At 41.4% G+C, this 20,614-nt stretch overlaps 1 protein-coding gene across 1 annotated transcript in view; it reads left to right on the top strand.

Moving 5' to 3' along the window:
• Window positions 1-20,614, top strand: part of ASTN1 (astrotactin 1) — a 318,570-nt gene that overhangs the window by 237,053 nt on the left and 60,903 nt on the right. Inside the window, exons 15-16 of the mRNA XM_061183080.1 lie at window positions 4,030-4,134; window positions 6,388-6,576. Of these exons, the coding sequence (XP_061039063.1) occupies window positions 4,030-4,134; window positions 6,388-6,576 (294 nt within the window). The remainder of the gene's footprint in view (window positions 1-4,029; window positions 4,135-6,387; window positions 6,577-20,614) is intronic.

Raw genomic sequence — 20,614 nt, forward strand, 5'->3', positions numbered from 1 at the left:
AGTCATACAGAGAATGTCATATCATGCCGCACTATGTGCTATTATAGGTCGCAATCCCCATAAACCTACAAGCTTAAAAGATTTTAGAGCGAAAGTGATCTTCAGATTCTTCTATATCAGCATTTTCAAGCATGTTTTTTTCATGAAAAACCAGCCCTCCACTCATAAATAGGTTCTATCTTCAAATAATTTGGAAAGACAGTAACATCTACCTCTCAGCAATTTGCAGCACCTGAGCATGGAACAGAGTCCAAGAAGTCCTGCACTAAAGAAATACCTTTTACTTTACTTAGCCCAGCAATTCCCAAATCTATTTAACTAGAGAATCCTTTTACACATAACAGCTATTTCGATCTTTCAGAATTATTGGCTTAAAGAATGTACTGGAAAATTTCTGATGTACGTGTTTTATCTTGCTGATTACCTCCTTCCTTACCAAAACAGTTAAGAGCTCTTATGCTTTACCAGCCTTTTTGGTGTTATAAGTTGTGTGGAAATAAATGAAGACCAACAAAATGAAAACAGGTGAAGGCTATTTACACACAGCAAGGGAGTCAGCCCCCATCACTTGCATTTTGGCAGAGACTGAGAGGCAGGCAGAGAAGTAGGAAAGCTTCAGAGTGGAAAAAAGGGAGGGCTTCAGATATGCCCTGATAGGCATGTAAGCTGTTGGCAGGTGATCCAACTAACCAGGAGTGAGGTATTCTTAGGGAAATGTTTAGGAGACCTATTTGACTTTCTCTGATGGAACCTAACTTGGAAGCAAGAACAAAAATGAGGGAAGCTGTCAGTTATTAATCAAGTCCTGGTGAGTTTGGCCTGATTGTTACAGGGGTTATTATTTGGCTTCCTGAACTAGAAGAGATGGTCTGACTTCCTACAAGTCTGACTTAGAGATGGTAGATTAGCTTCTTGGGCTGGTTGCTGTAGACAATAGGGTGGTTTGCTGGGCTGGTTGCTGCAGATTGTGGGTCAGAGTTCTGTTTTTACATGTGGTCTGGCCATCATCCATTTGTACTTTCAGTCTCTCAGCTGAGAAAAAAAAAGAGTCCAGAGACAGATCAAGGAGGAAGAGGAGGCTGCTGGTCACATTCATGGGTCCGATGGGTGCCATAATCACGAAATCTTAAACATCCCCTTGACATTTCAATAAAATAACAGGAGAAAACTAACTTTCTTTCTTTCTTTCTTCCTCCCTCCTTCCTTCCCTCCCTTCCTCCCTCCCTTTCTTGTTTCCTTCCTCCCTCTTTCCTTCCTCTTTCCTTCTTCTGTTTTCTTTCTTTCTTTCCTACCTTGCCTGCCTGCTTGCTTTCCTTCTTTCCTCCCTTCTTTCTTTTTCTTTCTTCCTTTCTCTTTCTTTCTTTCTTTCTTTCTTTTTCCTTCACATAGGTCTATTCAGTCATTCTTTTTTCAAGCATATGTAGGGAAAAATAATGTTCTTTCTTGAGAAAACAGATATTTTGTTTGGGAAAAAAGTCATTCACAAATGTATCACAAATAATAATAAAATGAAATAAAAAACTGGAACTAACCGCATTGCAAGGGCACACTTGCAATGTAAGAGAAAGAATCCTATGACTCAGCAAGAAAAAATATATTTTAAAATATCCCTTTCCTTTTAACTAATGGAAATATTATCTGTAAGTGGGCACAGAACAACATTTCCTGAGCATTAACGGTTATATAACTGTTTCCCTGACTATGGTGTAGCATAAATGCACTCAGTAGAATTGTTGTTTAGCAGTGAAGTAATGGAGTTCGGTTGTTTGGCTCATCCTGGGCGAATGTGGGACACTGTCATTCCTGCCCACCGCCAACACCCGTGCTTCTTTTATTTTCCCTTCCCTCTACTGACCTGAACTAAGGCCTGGGAATTTATAACAAAAACGTCAATTAACAAATGTCAAGTTCACACAATTAGAAGTAATGAGAGAGAGGTAGGGAGAAGGGTGACAACATTATGGAAACCATGTATGTATATGATGTTTTATCTTTTCTCAATGTGCTTTTATACCCGTAACTTTATTTTGTCCTGACAACCTACCTGTAAAGTAGGCAGGATGAATACTATCATCCCTACTTTTCAGATACGAAAACTGAAGGAAGTGAGTTGCCCAGCCCCAAGTCACACAGCTGGTTGGAATCACAGAATTGAAAAGGAAACAAGGGGTCATCTGAGCTAAGCCGCTCACTTTACAGATGCAACAACTGAGAATCGCAAGGTCCCCTGGCCAGGTAGCCAGAGAGGAAGCTCAGGCCAGTTGATTGGCAGGCAGAAACTGCCCCCTTGGGCAACATGGGTGCCTTAGAACTCCCGCCTCCTGATTTCCTGCCCTTTTCTTTTCCTGCTAGGAAACAAGTCCATTAAAGGGAATGTTTTCTGATATATTGAAAAATCTTTATTTATCGGGCTTGCTATCTTTTTATTAATAGAGTTTCTGAAATAACAGCAAGCTGATGAGCTAGCATCACTAGAGAATGCATACTACGTAGAACAGCTTTACAGATCGTGCACGTTATAACTCTAATGAAACATACCTTGGAGGTATGTGACTGGAGTCTTAAACTTGTAAAGTTAGAATTTCCTTTATACGCTTTTACAATTAACATAAAGGCGAAAAGCCAGAGTATGCAGAAGTATGACTGCCGTCACAAAGCTTAATGCCCTAAAAGAAGAGCATTTGAAAGGAAAATTGCTGAAAACGTTCTTTTAGTTTCAAGTAACTTATCTTTGATTACCTGAGATCAAATTTAAGCAATTGATTCAGTAAGCACCTCTTCTGACCTTTTTTCCTGTTTTTCTACCGATAATTATTCCCATATGATTCACACAGAAATGGAAATTTGGCAATTACTCAGCTAATTTGATGAGAGTCGACAAGCAGCTAATTAATCCTACCTACTCTTCATCCAGTTGAGGCACTAAATTAGTTGATTTAGCCTGAAGGAAGCATGGGTCAAAATGGCAGGATAATTCACTACATATGTATTATTGCCATTATATTTATACACACACACTCACTATCTATCTAAATTTATCATATATGTGGCCATTATATTTGCATATGTACATATATACGCACACATGTGCATACATCAGGCATAGAAATGAAGCCAAAATTGGTGCTCTAAACTTAGCAAGGTGATTTTTTAATTTCCTGTGGCCTAATTATTTTGTTTCTGTAGCATTTTATATTTATAGTAATGGCTAGAACTCAAGTAGAATGCCACTCTTTCTCCAAGGTGTTCAAGCAAGAACATCTCATTACAATATCACTAAGAGGCTACAGGGATGTATTTATTGAGAATGACCTTGGATAAGTAACTTGGCTTCCCAGAGCCTCAGTTTTCCCATCTGTAAAATAGGGACCACAAATAAAGTACCTATCATGTGTCTAGCACATAGATGACACTCAGTATAGGGCCCATTCCTACCCCTTACTAACTTAGTCGTGCTGACACTGTCCCTCCTGGTAAAGACGAAACAAGCATTATCAGCTTCAGAGTAATTAAAACTTAAATACGGAACACAAATCAGTTAAATGGGACACAAAAATCGATGTTATCAGGAACTTGAGCTGAGTCAATTATTGCAGCTATTAAAGAGAGTAAAAACCTGTGTGTTACAGTAAGCCCAGAGTTTCATATGAGTTTATTAAGGGAGTATTGTAGTAGAATAGTCACGAACCCTGTCCTGGTCTCAGACACATCTGGAACTTTATCCTGGCTCTACCTGGTGGCCTAGGGCCCTTATGCAAACTCCTCTCTAAGCTTCAGTTCCCTCATTTATAAGATGCAGACAATAACACCTAGTTCACAAGGATCATATGACTATATACAAAGTGCTTAGCCAAATGCCTGGCACAGAGTATAGGTTCAATAAGTGATAGCTGCTGTTACTATGATTCCAGAAATTTTCTCCATCCAAAAATGCTCTCTCATTTCCTCACAGTTACACCCCCTAACCCAGTAGACTTGGGACTTGAGAATCCACTACATGCACTGAGCCCGCATTTCCTCTGTCCTTAGGGATGGTGAACTTCAGCGAGGTGTCCGGATACCCCGTCCTGCAGCACTGGAAGGTCCGCTCTGTGATGTACCACATCAAACTCAAACAAGTGACTGTCTCTCAGGGTGAGCACAGCTGCAAGCCATCCCTCCCACCTGCTCCTGGGGTGTGGAATTCCTTCCCAAGGGCACAAGCCTTTTATCAATGTTGAAGATGCCATCCAAAATGTAGCCACTCCACGAGATCTATAACCTAGTCACTCGAGTCACCCTTCAGGGCAAATGGCTGGAATCGGATCATATTCTTAGCATAGATTAAATTGCAAGTTTTATCTTGGATAATAGAAGAGATGAAAAGGGTAAGGCGGGAACCACTGGAGATAAATTTAAACACTTTATCATATTTCCTGGGGTCACCCAGTGTGTAGAGAGGATATGCAAAAGCAAACTTTTTATAAATTGACAGAATAAAACTTTCCAAATGCAAAGAGTGTACTTTACTGTACTTTAGAGGTTCTATATGGTGAAAGAAATAAGGGAAAGAGAGCAAGAAAGAGGAAAGGGAGTGGAAAAATAGAAAACAGCTATGGTTCCTAAAAGCAAGTAAGCAAGATAGATGGATAGATAGATAGATAGATGGATGTAGATTTATCTACATCTACATCTATGTTTTATATATATAAAGATATATATATATCTTTATATCTAATAAGTTAAGGAGTAGTGAATTCTGAACTTAGGAAAATTGTTCCAAAACAGAAAAATGAGGCACCTTGTATAAGTATTCTTCAAATCTTAGTGATAAATGCCTTGAGTCAAGTTTTTCCTAGCATTTGAGCAATCCACTGTGCAATTTGCAATAGAGAAAATTTCTACAAAGTGGCCTTAACATAGGTTTATATCCCTATTCTGCCTCATCCCCATGGACCAGAAGAATATTACTCTACTCCTTCCTCTGGGGCTACCTAAAGAATGTACCAGACCTGAAGTTTATGCTCCAGAGTCTGGCTTTGCTGTGTTGAATAAAAGGGTAACTATAGCCAGATGCGATTGTTGGCAAAGGATGACAAGACAAGGAGAGAGGACTCAGGGTCGGCAACACAGAGGCTGAGCCTTAGGGCCAACTAGAGAGAGATAGAGGGTAGGGGATAGATAGAGGGTTGTGAAGAGAAGTGAGACATATACTAGAGAAAGAAGAGGCATTAAGGATATAGAACATCTCCAGAGTACACAAAGGGACTCAGAACTTTTTATTTTCTATCACGAAAGAGTTCTTGTCAAGAAGGGATTGGGATGTGGCTATTACTGAAGTGAACTCTGCTGGTGCAGAAAACACTTGGAACGAACTAAGTTACTCTTCATCCTAGAAAAATGCGGCAGTGTTTTTCACATACTCAGTTTGCAAGCAGCACAGGTGCTATGCATATCAGGGGTTAACAATCACATATCTCTGTTGCCATGTGCTTTTAAAAGCCACACATGGCATCATGGACGATGTGGACTTCTGCACTTGAGGTTTCAAGCCTGGGCCGGGCTCTGCCTTGTCCTGGTAGGACACAGGTGTGTCAAAAAGAAGGCTGTACAGAGTTGGTCAGGTAGAGAAGGTATTGGATTTGGAAAATTTGCCATAGGTGATCTTTCTGACAAATATGATTCTCTTAAACAGGGAAGGCAAATCCAAGGAGATTTGTCTGGGGAGGAGGGGGAGGAGGCAAACAGATTCTTTCCTCCATTTGCCATTTCAAAGTCTTTATACTTTTGATTTTCTTAAATAAATATAAGCAGTGTTTTAGTGGCTTTCCTTACCTTTCTTCTTCCATTATCTTCCCATTACCCATTTCTCTGCATGAAGGCAGCATCCTGAAAACTTTTTTGGTCCCTACCCACAGTTACAGCACATTTTACACAGCGACCTTGTGCACAGGCACGTCCCCACGTACACACCACAGAAGGTTCATGAAGCCATACTTCATCTTTCCAAGTGAAATGTTCTCTGCTGGTATTTGCGTTTCTATTTTAGACTGTGCTATTCTTTTTCATTTTTTAAATGCTATTATTTGAGCTCACTAAATTGATTTAATGTCATGACTTGTGATTTGAAAAAAAAAACTTTGACTTAAGCAGGGAGGTAGTGGAGATTTGATAATGTTATACTTAACTTGCACGAAGTTAACAACATAACTAACTGGGTGGAAGAAATATTCTTTTAGGAGCTGAAATGTCTGATTTAGCTACCTGGAAGTACCTGGTAGCTCCAGCCAGCTCTCCAACATCACTTTGGGCCACATGGCACTTGCGCATTGAGGCTGGATGGCCTGGGAATCCAGATACCCATATTGTAAGTCCTCACTCTTTTTCTTGGGTGACGTTTCTCCATAGCCCTCAACAATGCTCTCCACTCCCTCGACGGGGCTACATCTCGTGGGGATTTTGTAGCCTTGTTGGACCAGTTTGGCAACCATTACATCCAGGAAGCTATCTACGGCTTTGAGGAATCCTGCTGTATCTGGTACCCAAACAAGCAGGTCCAGCGGCGACTCTGGCTGGAATATGAAGACATCAGCAAAGGTGAGTGACATGCTCATAAGCAAGTTCTACTCCCTGTGCAAGTCCTGGCTGCCTAGGTACATCGATAGGACCGAAAACAGGGAGTCTGTAGGTGAAGGACTAATTCAGATTTGCCTCGATGTTCTTGCCCACCCTTTAAGTTGCCAAGGTTTGGTTGCTAAAACCAAATGTCAAAATGGGAGTATTTGGGAAAACTTTATATGCAGGAGGGGGTCCAAACTGTATGGCCACTGCGCTGGTTATCATAGAGAGAGTCTTCTAAAGGTCTTACCAGCCACCATGCATCCTGTTACCATAGCACGGGCAAAATACTAGACTGTTCTTATGGAGCAGGGGAGAAAAGGAGAGCGTTGCAGTCTCCCCCACCACTCCCTGCCTCCGGCAATCCCATCCTACACTGGCTGGCAACCCCTTCCGGTAATTGCATAGTAAACCCCTTCTCACTCCATCCTGCCCTGTGTTTAGGAGCATTTTTTCTACTGCTCTGTGCTATGAGGAAATCTCCATTGCCCCAGGTGTTTGTATAGCTCTGGATAACAGCCTCACAAATAAATCTTGGTGCACTGTTTGATGGCAAGTTAGTATTCAGTCCAAGTAAGTATAAGAAATTGGAATTTCTGAAACCTTTTGAATCACCTTCTGATGTAGGAGGAGTACTGGCTGGTAAATTTGTGTTCTGATCAACCAAGACTGGTTTAGAATTGCCATTCATGGAATTTCTTCTTCTGAGCTTATCCTCATGGCATTCTGATGAGCTCAAATTATGGATGTGTGAGTTGCTAAAGGGCAAGTGAAGAAATTAGCACAGTGAAAACTCAAGAAGTAGGTCATCCTAAGATTTAATGATCAAGGGTCCCTCTGAGACTAGGGATCCCCTGCTGTCATCAGTGCTACAGTGGGGGAAAATATGCTCGCGTGGCTGAGATGCTGTTGGTTCTCTGAGCTCCATACAGATTTCTGTTTTGTCTTGCTCAAGAGGTAGTAGAGGCATGAGAGCCCCTCTTCTGGCTGGGAGCTTTCTTCCAAAAGAAGCAAGAGGCTTGTACCTGGACTGCAGGCTTCCCCCCCCAGGTCCTGATTCCTCTAAGCTCAAAGACACAACCACAGGCTTCTTGTATCCCTTCAAACTTCAGCATCTTAAAATTGTTCTGATTCCAATTTGCCAAGAAGGGGTATAATGTAAGCACATTTCGATAAGACCAGTTCCAGCTGGCAAACTTTGTTATGTTTCCATGCCAGAGCCTAGTGATTGAACCAAAAGACTAAAGCCTCCTCTATTTCTGTTTGCCAGTGGTTCAAGGATTACCAGGCTCTAGGACTGCTGGGAGATGCGAGTCTGACCTTCCTCAGAACTTCTGGTTCTACCTCTTGCGTCTATCCTGAGCATTGTAGTATCCTTAAGGTTAAATACTAAGCCCAGGAGGGAAATTTGTCCATGGCCTTGGCACTATGCCCTATCCCTCTCCATTCTTACACACAGGAACTAGTTTTGTCACAGTCCAACTGTTGGCTTTAGTTCTCATAAATATGATGTATATCACCCCTTGCTTGTTATTGATATTAAAAGATATTCAAACATTTTAGTATGTTTATTTTGACCTCTTGCAATTGTCCATGTATACCTGCCCCCCAGCTGACTCCTGAATCTTACCTCTGTGTCATAGAGTTTATCTCTCTTATTGTTGGATGTGATTCTTACCCTTAAATATTTTTCTTCTCCCTAGGCACTAATTTCTTTTTATTCCAAAAGCACGAAGCACACTACTGATTAAGAATTATAAGTGCGTAAGACAAAGGAAGATTTTCTTCTGCTGTTCTGCACTCTGGAGAGGATTGCTCCAGAATGGAATTTATACACTAGTGGTGACAAGTGTTCTGAGAGGGCTATACCTACCATGGCATGAAAGTGACACCTTTTTAGACTTGAGTCCTTTAATTATATGTTCTTGCCTATTCTAACTTTAAAAACTTTCCAATGAAAAGAAGTTTTGTGTTCTTTGCTTTTGTACCTATGATTAGATACCTAAAATTGCTTATGGATTGAATAGGAAAGAGGTTTATCAGGGGTGAAATGAAATGGAAAGATCGCAGGACTGAAGGGCTGGGACTCTAGAATCTGCCAGGTGACTTTTGTTTAGTCAGTTAACTATCGGCATCTCCCCTGTAAAGCCTTCTGTAGTTTCTTCCAGCTCTGACAGTTTATGGATCCTACGAGTCCCCCTTTATGTGAGAGGCTTTCTCAGGTCACACATTTAAGTTAAAGACTTTCCTCTTCTTTCTACAAATCTCTACACAACTTCTCGAGGGTAGGTTCTATGCCTTATTCAACTTTAAAATCCCAGGGTCCAGCACAGAGCTGGGCACATGACAATCCCTCAACAAGTGTTTGTTATTGTTGAGGTTGTTGTTAGTGATAGCAGTTGGGGTGGTCTCGGTGGGAATGGTGGTTAAAAGCCCTTCTGATGTGGTGACTTCCCACGTGGGTTTTATCATAGACACATAAAATGCTTTAGGTATGCCTGACTGATAAGAACTCAGAGATGGATATTTTTGAACAGATCTTCAGGAGGCAGCCTTTTATTCAACAGCCACTTATTCGTCATACAACCACTATATGGTTTGGTCAGACCAATATTTAGGAGCACCTGTCTTAAGATAAGTCTGACTGGAGCCCAAGAATAACATATTTCCATTTCTCACGGTCTAAGATGAGCCTCTCTTCTTTTTCTTTTGCAGAGCAAATAAAGACTATCTGAATTGAAATTTCCAACCTCGCTCTCTCTACTTCTAAACTGACTTCCATCTTTTCTCATCATCCTTTGCCCTTGTGCCTCAGGAAATGCAGTGAGTTCCTCCTCTTCAGGCGAATCTCTCCACCTGTACACTTCCTTCCTTCCCTCTCTGCTTCCTCTTAGTCCTCACTCATTCATTAGCCTCCTCTTTTTTAATCTCTGAAACCTCTTCAGCCACAATTATCCCTTCCCCAACCTTCTATTTTCCAAAAAATAATATTTTTATAAATATGCAACTCTTTTACCACTGTTTCCTTTCAACATGTCACCATCAAATTTCTTGAGCGAGTAGTTTATACATCTTTTCTCTACTTCCTCAACTTCTTTTCACTCTTCAAATAATTGCTTTCAGCCCCGTCACACTACAGAAATTGCTCTGGAGAAGGAAATCAAAGACTTTATAAGCAGAGGTTCATTTTTTCTATTCTGTGACCATTTCATCTATCTCAGCTAAAGAATTTGTCCCTTTTGGCCAGGTCTGCCTTCTTGCAAATCCTCTCCCTTTGTGTCCCTGATGCTATTCTGTCCAGATTCTCTTCATAAATCTTTGGCCTTTATTTCTCATTCTTTTTTGCCCTCACTCCTCTAAAGAAATCGCTTACATTTTGCTCATTTTCTAGGATTTCATCCTTACTGTTCATCTCTTCTTCACTGTTGCTGGGTGATTCTCTTTTATATCTACCTCAACCCACATCTCAAATCCTTCCCTTCTCCCTGAAATTCAAAAGCTCATTTGTCTGTGAGTGTTTACCATTTCTACCTGGATATTCTATAGGCACCTCAATGATCAGCATCTCTTTTCTCTGTATCTGCTAGTAGATTCGTGAACCACATTGATGGGTCAAAATATAAAGTGAGGGGTCTTTTATATTCTCCTCCACCCTCCACATTCAACCATTTACAAGTTCTGTTCTTTTTACCCCCTAAATATTTCTTCAGCAGGTGTCTTCTCATCCATTTCTCAAAATTGTATGAGTTTACAGTATCAGCTCTCATAAGAAATATTGAAATAGCATCCTCAGGTGCCTCCTTTTCTTCAGTTTCCTGCCACTCTCATCCATTCTGCATTTCACTATCTGTTATCTTTTTAAAATGCCTCTTAATGACATGACTCTTCAGCTTGGAGCCCTTCACTAATGCCTTACTGCCTTCTCAGCATGAACATGGCTTCACTCCCTGTATTAGTTTCCTATGGCTGCTGTAACAAATGACTGCAAACTTGGTGGCTTAAAACAACATAAATTTATTTCCTGAAAGTTCTGGAGCCAGAGGTCCAAAATCAGTTTCAGTGGTCTAAGCTCAAGGTACTAGTGGGGCTGGAGGATCCTTCTAGAGGCTCTAGGAGAGAACCCCTTTTTTGCCCTTTCCAGCTCATAGTGGCCGCCTGTATTCCTTGGCTTGTGGCCCCTTTCTCCATCTTCAAAGTGCATCACTCCAATGTCTGAGTCACATGGTCTTCTCTCTGACTCTTCCTGCCTCCTCACATAAGGACCCTTTTGATTACATTGGGTCCACCCAGGTAATGCAGGATAATCTCCCCATCTCAAGAGTCTTAATTTAAGCATATCTGCAAAATCTCTTTTGCCAGGCACAGGTAACATTCATAGGTTCTAGAAATTAGGACCTGGGCATCTTTGGGAGCAAATATTCAGCCTACCACGCCCTCCACCCTCTCCGGCTGCTACATCACTGACCATTCCCTACCCCGAGCATTCCTCCACTCTGATGACACAAGACTGCTTGCTATCAATCCAAAACCCTTGCATTTGATTCCAGACAGTTTAAGGCCTCAGAGTCTCCCTTCCTGCCCCAGTCTGTGGCCAGAGGTATGTGCTCTAAAGTCTCCACAATTACTTGTCCCACTCAGAAATTTTCTCTTGGGCCCTCTCTTGCCCACCCGGCCCCCTGACCCTACTCCATTCCCTGGTGTCTGTTCCTTTGCCTCATTTCTAGATGGATCTTATTCTCTTCTTAGGCCCTTAGGATCAGCAGATTAGTCTTCCTGGCTATGATTTCTGTTTCTTGCTTGTGTTTTTTAATCGCCCCCTTCAGCTCTATAAATTGCCATCTGCAATTAAATGATACCTTGACCCAGTGTCAGGCCCCAACTCTGGGTCCAGGGTCAAGTTTCCCACTGGTTCAGAAGAGGAGATTTTGAGCCTTTCCACACTTCTGAGCCTACCTGACCTTGTCCTCTATCTACCCCTATTCTACCATCACCTTTCTACTCTTCAAGAGCCAGTTCTAACATCACCATTTCCACCAAGCCTTCTGTGATGCTCTAGTCAGAATTCTTTGCTTCCTCTTTTATGCTCTTGGAGCTCCTTATATATATCCTTTGACAGCACTCTTGACATTTCCCTGTATTGTCATTTCCCTGTATGACTGTATCCCATGATAATAGACTTGACAGCATGTACCATATTTCCCTTCTTTTTGTAATTTAAAAAGTTTATTTAAAAAATGCAAAATGTGTAAAACAGAATAAAGTGAAAAATACATCTTCCTCTCACTCTTATTTCCCAGTCATCTAGTTCCACTCCCCAGAGGCAACCAGGCAACTATTACTACAGTTTACTGTCTATCTATCCAAATATATTCTATTCCTAGCCATGTGGAAGTGAACAAAGAAAGTTGCAGAAAAGTAGATATATTAGGGTCTTGTCTGCTTTAAAAATGTTATATATAAATATATGCATATACACATCCATATAAGTATAATCTTTAGCCTCTCTCTCACTATCTATGTATATTTAGATATGTGTGTGTGTATGTGTGTACACACACACACACACACAAATTATCTATGTGTTTCAAGATTAAGGATATGGTATAGGGTAGGGGCTTTTATTTTTTGTACTAAAAACTTCTGTGTTGCTCTTCCTACAATAAGCATGTGCCACTTTTATAATAAAACTTTTTTAACACACTGAAAAATATATTCTGAAAAGTTTCTGTTATCTAGAGTAAAGACTTAGAAAGTTAACTGGAAAAAAACAAATCACACAATTGTGTCTACAAAGCTGAACTTTGGATAGAAATCTGGGAGGAAGTGCAAAACAATAGGATCATTTCTTACCAATCTTTGAGTCTTCACCCCTGACACAGGGCCTGGCATATTATTAGCATCTGTTGTACTGTTTGCTGAAGGAATAGATCCTTTATTTTGTTCTTACTTCAGAAGAAACCAGTAAAAAGAGCCATAGATCTGTAGATTCCAGAGAAGTGACCAAAATTTGAACCTTCTTCAAATAAGAACTTCCAAGGGCTTAATTTTAATCCTCAACCTGACACACTAAGCTCAGTACATTTTCTTTCTCTCTTTATTTCTTTTTTTTTTCTTTTTTTGGTACTCCATTCAGGAGTGGATTTCCTCAGATCTTTCTTCCTTTTCTTTTCCAATATCACTTTCATTGCTACGTTAGATCTGACCTTTGCCATAGCTTTTCCTTGCCATTGCTTTTGGGGCATATCAGTGGGGTTATCTGGGTTGACAATTGGCAATAAGCAAGCTCTTCCTTTCTGTTGTACCTTGTAGTCCATAATCCACTGGGGGTTGGGGCATAATCCACAGGGGGTTGGTTGGTTGGTTTCCAGCCAGTTGCTTCCTTTCCATGGGGAAAGCTAAGAAGAACAGCTTCCTCTTCTTCCAAGACACAAGTTGAGAGTTTGTCCCTTAAGGGGACCCTCTAGCTCTGAGAAATCTTAAGTTAGATTAGAATCAAAGAAAGAAGTAAACCACCTGGATGGCATTGTATTTCTACCACACAGGATGCCACGTTTTCTATTTTTCATCAATTATTTTTTGGGTGGACAGAGCCCAAGAAAGACTCAGTTGGCTCATCTGCCCAGGATAGTGAACGGATTTCTTCCATGGCTGAAGCAAAAACAATAGCTGAATCAGCCATCAGCCTCTGATCCAGTCTGTGAGTGCTGGTCAGCAGAGACCTAGTCTTGTGTATTTGATGCCAATGAAGAGTAATAACTTAAGTTCGTGTAATGCTTTATGTTTTACAACCCCAGGGTTGCAAACCAGCTGCAAAGGCTCTTTTTATGCACATTTACAATGACAAAGTTAGCACGCAAGTGGCAAAGCGATTATGGCATACAGCTATTTTCTTTCAGTGATTAATTAATTCATTGAACAAACGTTTGCTGAGGGCCTGCTACACGCAAAACCCTGAAGTGAGCAGAGAGGGGGTTTAGAGAAGACATCTGTTCTATGGCATTCCCAGGCAGACAGGCCTGATGAAGGTGCCACTGATGCTGAGCCGGGTGGTATCATAAACAGAGGCTTCCAAGAGGATCTAAGCTTTTCTAAACATATGTGTGAGGATTTATTTTGAGTCTTCAAGCCCCCAGGCTCTGATGCAGAGTCCGGAGTAAACTGGATCTGTAGGTTGAGGGAAGAAGTTACCAAAATAATATTACCAAACAGCCTGTTACATAACTGTTCTCATTTAATCCTCAAACATACACATCACTTAAGTCTTACATTCCCTATTTATAGATAAGAAAATAAAGCCTCAGAGAGCTTAAATAACTTGCATGTGGTCACCTAAGCAGTAAGTGACAGAGCGAGGGTAAGAAGGAGGCCTTCACTTACTGAGATACATTGCAAATGGCAGCCTCCTGCTTTGCCTGCCAGTGGCGCAAGAAGAGATGAAGGTGGGAAGATGAGTGGACACAATGGAAGTAGTATCAAGATGGAATTGAAGCCAGGTGACTGGTCTAAAGTGACCACTACAGGGCCAGATGTCAACCATGGTTAGACTTCATGAAGGATCCACTGCCTTTCATCTTGAGTTTTCAGGATTTTTGGTTATTTGTTGTGGGATTTTTTTTTTTTTTCTTGGCCATGATATATGATGATGACCCAGTTTCTGGAGGAGTTTTTGTTTTTCTGTACAGCAGTGCTTTTCAGAATTCAATATGCACATGTATCACCTGGGATGTTGTTGAAATGGCGATTCTGATTCAGTGAGTCTAGGTGGGGCCTGAGATTCTGCATGTCTAACAAGCTCTTGGATGACACCAAAGCTGCTAGTCTGAGGACCACATTCTGAATAGCAAAGCTAGATTCTCTCCTCAAAGACCAACAGCGAGTGGGTTTCCCCATCATCCCTGCTCATCCTGTACAGTGCAGGAACTTCAACACGGGAGCCATGGCACGGTGGCCTCCAGGGCTGTGTCCTGGTATCATCTCCACAGCGGAGAGTCTGTCACAGGCAGGAGGACGAGCCTGAATGGTTTTCACTTTAGGCCAGGACTTTTCTCTGATTAAGCCATTGATCATTAGGCTTGTGTGCAGAATTGAACAGTCTTGAGCCCTCAGGCACTGAAGGGAATTGGAAACATGCCAACGAGCAGGATTAAAGGTGATAAGCTGTTTTTTAAAAAACACTTCGTGCTGTAGGCAGCACTGCCCTCATCTTACTACCTCAAACATTCTCTCTCTTTTTTAAAATAGTGTTCAAGAGGTCCCCACTTTTTTTCCTCTCAAAACCAAAAATTATTGGAGTTTCCTATTTTTACCTGGCTATTATTTTAGTTGATGGGACAATTCTGGTGGTGATGTCAAACTCCTTTCATATAATGATGGGTCTGACAGTAGTGACATCTTGTCCATAATATACAATTTAGTAGTTGATTATATAGTTTTCTGGATTATTCTCTCCTCCAAATATGTAAGTTTTGCCTTCACAACTTGGTGGATTGCTTCCTGAGAGTGGGCTCATTCATTCATTTATTCAGTTCCTTCTATATCTAAACACTGGTTTAGGCACTGGTCAAATAATGGTGAATGATGCAGAAAAGCTTCCTGCTTCTATGGAGCTTATATCTTAGTGAAGAGAGAAAGAAAGTGGCAAGTGACAAATAAAAGCAATAATTCTAGATAGTGACAGATACTATGAAGAAACTAAAATCAGGGGGTGTAATAGAGGGTGACTGGAGGATGGGTGGGGGAGCTGATTAAGATGGCAGGCACAGGGCACTTCCCTGCTGGTCCAGTGGTTAAGACTCCATGCTTCCATTGCATGGGGCACAGGTTCAATCCCTGGTCTGGGAACTAAGATCCTGCATGCCGAGAGGCCAAAAAAAAAAAAAAAAAAAAAAAAGATGGCAGGCACAGAGAAGGCCTCAATGATGGTAATGAAGGGGTGAGTTTGAGCTGAGACCTGGCAGACAAGACAGAGCACGCAACGATCGGGGGGCCGAACAGTCCAGGTAGGGGACATAGCAAATGCAAAAGCTTCATAATTTTTTGAATTCTCATAGCTTCTAGCATCAGGTAGGGCGTATAGAAGTTAGTTGGTAAATATCAGACTGTTAACCAACATGACTGAGAAGAAAGAGGCCTGGATTCTCTGGTGGAATATGGAGAGAAGAAGCTCTACTTCTAGCCAAACTTGTTCTGTTTCCTAGATTCAGTAAGCTAAGCTGAGATCAATTTGTTTAGCCCATAATCTTTTATCCAACATTTAGATCAATGCTCAGGTGGGCTGGCCATGGTGCTATAGACCCAAGAGAAATAAGCATATGGCGACAGGCTTAAGAGTACAATACATATATCTACCATGACTTTTATCTCGGTCTTAAGCCATGGTCTCCGTACCAAAACTAATAGTTTATCTCTGCACAAAAAAATATGTTGGGAAAAAATTACAAGATAAATGGTGAGGCAATGGGAAATCCTGCCCCAAATGTGGAAATCTGAACTTGACATCACTTGGGCTTCCCACATCTTTTGGGATGGGTGCCTTGTGTCTTAAGTGGTAATATGTCTATATTGTCCATCCAACTCTAAGGCAGCATGTTGAGGGAAAGAGCACTGGATGGGGAGTCAGGAGATCTGGGTTATTGGTCTCAGTTGAACCATTAGTCAGCCAGCTGACCGTGGGTAAATTACTTAGCCCTCTTCAAAATCATCTTCCCATCTGTATAATAACTAACTTGAATTAGATTATACTTAGAGTTTCTTCTACTTTTAGTGTTCTGTGACTTCTACATATTCAGCAAATGATTTCTACTTCTCATAACAGAATGCAACATTTAATAATGCCTGGCTCAAGGATAAATAGGCTAACTCAACTGATATTGCAATGGAAGGAGCTTAATGCAGCTGTTTATAGTGAGGATTTAGAGTCAGATTGGCATCAAAATTTTTATTGAGAAGTTTAATTAATGGCTGTGAGCCTCAGTTTCCATGTCTGTAAAATAGGGCTATTGATACTTAGCTTACAAGTAAGGATAGTGTAAGGGTCGAATACAATAATTATTTATGAAACACAATGTCTAGCATACTGTAACTCTTCAGTGCATTGTGACTCACATTATTATGACTATTATTAGTACTAGCATTATTTCAGTGAAATTTGCAGTTCAGTTCACTATTTTTGAACAAAATAGCAGCTGATCAAAATGTCAAGGAGATGTCAGTAAAACTGGGTAAATTTTTTCTTCACAGAAACACTGATGTATATTTTAGAAGTCAAAAATCACTAATTAGGCTAGTGGAACAGGAGACGTCAAACCTCCATAACAAAAATTAAGACCAGAATCACATCTTTTGGTTGCTATTTTCAGTCCCAGTTCTAGCTCCTTTGCTAAGAAAAGACCAGGAAATAAGCACCACCCATATGAGAGGGATGTTTTTCTTTTTGGTGGGGTAAGGGAGGCTATAAGGATGTGCTCTCTGTGGAAAAGAATCCCTGGGGACGTTTTTTTGATAAGCAGCCTGAGTGTTACTGCTTTTTAAATGCAAAGGAGCTGTCAGGTGCATTCTCCAAAGGGGGAAAATTCATGCAAGTGTCCAGCTGTACTAGCCTTCCTTGTTACCTGTAACTCAAAGCCTGTGCCGTCTGGTTCCGCTGCCTGCATACAGACGCAGACTCTGATTCCTCTCGTGCCCCAGAGGTGGGACCCTGGCCCTGGTAACAACCCAGGTTCCAACATAAGTGGATGTTGAGGTAGAAAGATAACTGATTAGTAGTTTTTGTTAGGCTCCTGTCTCCTCCTGTTTTCCATGAATAATCTGCTTTAGAAGAACGCTCTTGTATTCTCAGAGGCCTGAGGAGGTCACCAGTTTCTGGAAGGTGAGGGCTGTCTCTGGCAAATCTCTGAGGTCACTCCCTATTCCTACCCCATCTTTTGCAATACATAACGCCATGCACCGAATCTAGCAGGCAATCAATAAATATTGGTTGAATGAATAAATGAGCAAATACCATACTTTTCTCTCCTCCTTTTCCTCTTCCAATGGAAATGGCAGCATATTGTCCAGGACAACATCTCCTCAAACACCTTCCCCTTCAGCCCCCCGGCACCAGCCCACCCCCTCATCATCCCTCTTCCATAGCCACAGGATTGATTGTTTTGTGTGGGTGACATTATCCACTTGCCCCCCGACCCCGGAATTACGTCATGTCCTGGGATTTGACATTAGAAAAATAGACTAGTCTTTAAAACCAGGTGATCAGCACGAGGTAGGACTGAGATTATATACTAGGAACTGGGGTAAATCCATGTGTGGACCTCCAATTTGCGATCGTTATTTCAAGCTTCTGGCTACCAGTTAATGTTGAAGGAGCCAACAATAGTCTTTCTTTTACCACCTTTCCTATAATTGCTTTTTTAAAAATAAAGCAAGTAGGAAAGTTTTCTTTGTAGGGAGGGAGGGGGTAAGGGGGTATCTGTTAGGTGTAACATGCAACTTGTGTCTAAACTGAAGCACAAGACATAAAACTACGCTGACTTAAACCAACACATCAACAAACCCCTTTCATCTAAGCTTACCCATTTGGCCACTAACCATTTCTGGTTCATTCCTAGTTTCCATGCCTGTGTTGTTAGAGACAGCCTCCCTGAATCTCATGGAACTCTTTGGAAGTTGGTTCGATTATTAAAAGATATAAATTAAGAGGAAAAATTAAAAACACATAAGAAAAAAACTAATGTCAAGGAAATCAGCAAAAAATGGATTAGGTAAGTAATTAATTTAGAAAAAAAAAAAATGAGAGTAGTTGACATCGTTTTCAAACCTGGCCCCAACTGCCAGCTATACTACAAAATGCAGCTGATTAATGTTACAACAGTCAAAGGCTCCAGAATACATCATTTCTGTCTCCGTTACTGATGAGAGGAAGATGGTTTTCCAATCAGATCAACTTCCCTCTAAAAAATTCCCAAGTGTACTTTGACATTATTGCTGTTAATTTTGCTGCCAGCAGAGTCAGGGACACGTAGACCTCAATTAGCAGCACCTTGAGGGAAGGCTGTGAGTTCTGCAAGGTAATGATGTTTAAGCATTCATTCAGAAATGTGTATTGTTTGCTGTAGATCAGGTGCTGTGCTGGGCATCAGGAATATGACGGGTAATAAAAGAAGGCTCCTAACCCACTGTGGGATTCTAGATGTTGAGGTGTAAAGCATAACTCTTTCCTTTGCCAGCCTCATCTTACTTCTTCTCTCCTTGCAATTGGCTAGTCAGTAACTGTGGGACAGCATGGTTGAACCCTCTGGGGGACCCACGAAAGAGGCAAAGAAGGTCACTGCGAGGTCCGGAACGTACTTTCCACCTTGAGAGTTCATCCCACTCCTTGGAAAGTTTCTCAGGGGGCAGACCTCTGCATATCCTGTCAACAACTGAAGTGCCCATACTGAAGGTGGCTGCTGCCCCCAGGAGCAATCTGTGAGACACGGAAGAGGGGAAGCAAAGGGGCACATGTGGAGCGCTTTAGGTGAAGACCCCTTGCACCACCACCAATTCCTGGGGCGAGGGGCTGTTGGACCAGGTTGGGCCATCCCTGGATCACGTGTGGTGCCCACACCACTGCCTTGCTGCTTCGTGCAGGGCCGTTTGTAGACTACCTGTGCTCTGGTGACTGCCCACTGAGGCCAGAGAGGGGACCGTACCTGCCTAAACAGAGTTCATGGCCTGGGGCTCCAGAAAGTGGTCACACCGATCTCCCCTTAAAGCCTAAGGGGAGATGATTAGAAAGGAATAGATAGCTTGGCTAAGTCATAACCACACAAGGCCCGTCCACCTGGTTAAGTCTGGCAGGGGACAGGGTTCATTCCACATAGTTAGAATGTAACACCACAGAAGCCCTCAGTTTAGAGCAACTGCAAAAATCAAGCAGGTTCAAAAGACTTAATTTTTCTTTGGCCGATTAAAAAAAAAATAACAAAGAAAAAGAAAGGTAGAAGGAAGCATTTCTCCAGCCCAATTTTTCAATAAATCTGCCAGTTAAAATATGTGCTTTGTAAGTGAAATGTGAGTGCCAGTGAAAGGGAAAAACAGCCTAATCGGGTAAACCAACATCCTGGACTCCCCTGACATTTTTTTGTTTCCTTGGGGTTTTTCTTTAATCAGGTTGATTCCACAGAGGCAGCTTATAAAGTCACTCTTTGCCTGTGCCTCTGTTGCCCACCTTGACTGCTATGGTCCCTCCTGTAAATTTATTACAAGTCCAGTCGATTACCGTGGTAATTGGTTCTATTTATATTGATGTGTTTGGGGCATTTACGGCTTTATGTATTTTTATTTGGTCTGTTTTGCCTTCTCCTTTAGAGAGCAGGGACTCTGCCCACTTCTTTGTGTCTCCCCATAGCTGTTGCCTTAGACTCTGCTCACAGTGTGTTCACAATCAATATTGATCACAGTAATGTGGATGTAGATAATCAGGAGACGCCAGCCCCCAAGCTTTACTGATCGCTGCATTCTTTTACAGACCTGGGTAGAAAGAAGAAGTGTTATTTCTCGAGAATTTCCACAATATCTCCCTTCAAGGGTAACTCATGTGTTGGGCCCTGTATAGATCATGCATTCTGCATTTGTTGGGCTGGTAAAAATCATTAATGATCTACAGATACACGTAAAAGCAAATTGAAACCAAAGAAAAGCTCTCTTATAATTCAATCAACCATTTAAAAAAATGGTTGATGATGGAATGATGGAAAAATGGAATGATGATTCAATGCATATTTATTGAGTTTCTACTTTGTGTAGGCATTGGACAATCAGCACTGTAGAAGGAACATGATCCCTGCTCTCACGGAGAAGACATGGATGAGACAGAATATAAACAAGTAAATAAAGAGTAAACAAAATGCAAGAAACTTTGGGCAATGAGGGGAATGAAGAGGGTGCTGTGATAAAGGGTGACAGAGTCAGTATCCTCTTTAGAAAGGGTGATCAGGGAGGGTGTGAGTGGTGTTTATGTTGAGATGTGGAAGATGAGCTG

Source organism: Eubalaena glacialis, chromosome 3 (genome assembly GCF_028564815.1).
Source record: "Eubalaena glacialis isolate mEubGla1 chromosome 3, mEubGla1.1.hap2.+ XY, whole genome shotgun sequence".
Classification (NCBI taxonomy): domain Eukaryota; kingdom Metazoa; phylum Chordata; class Mammalia; order Artiodactyla; family Balaenidae; genus Eubalaena; species Eubalaena glacialis.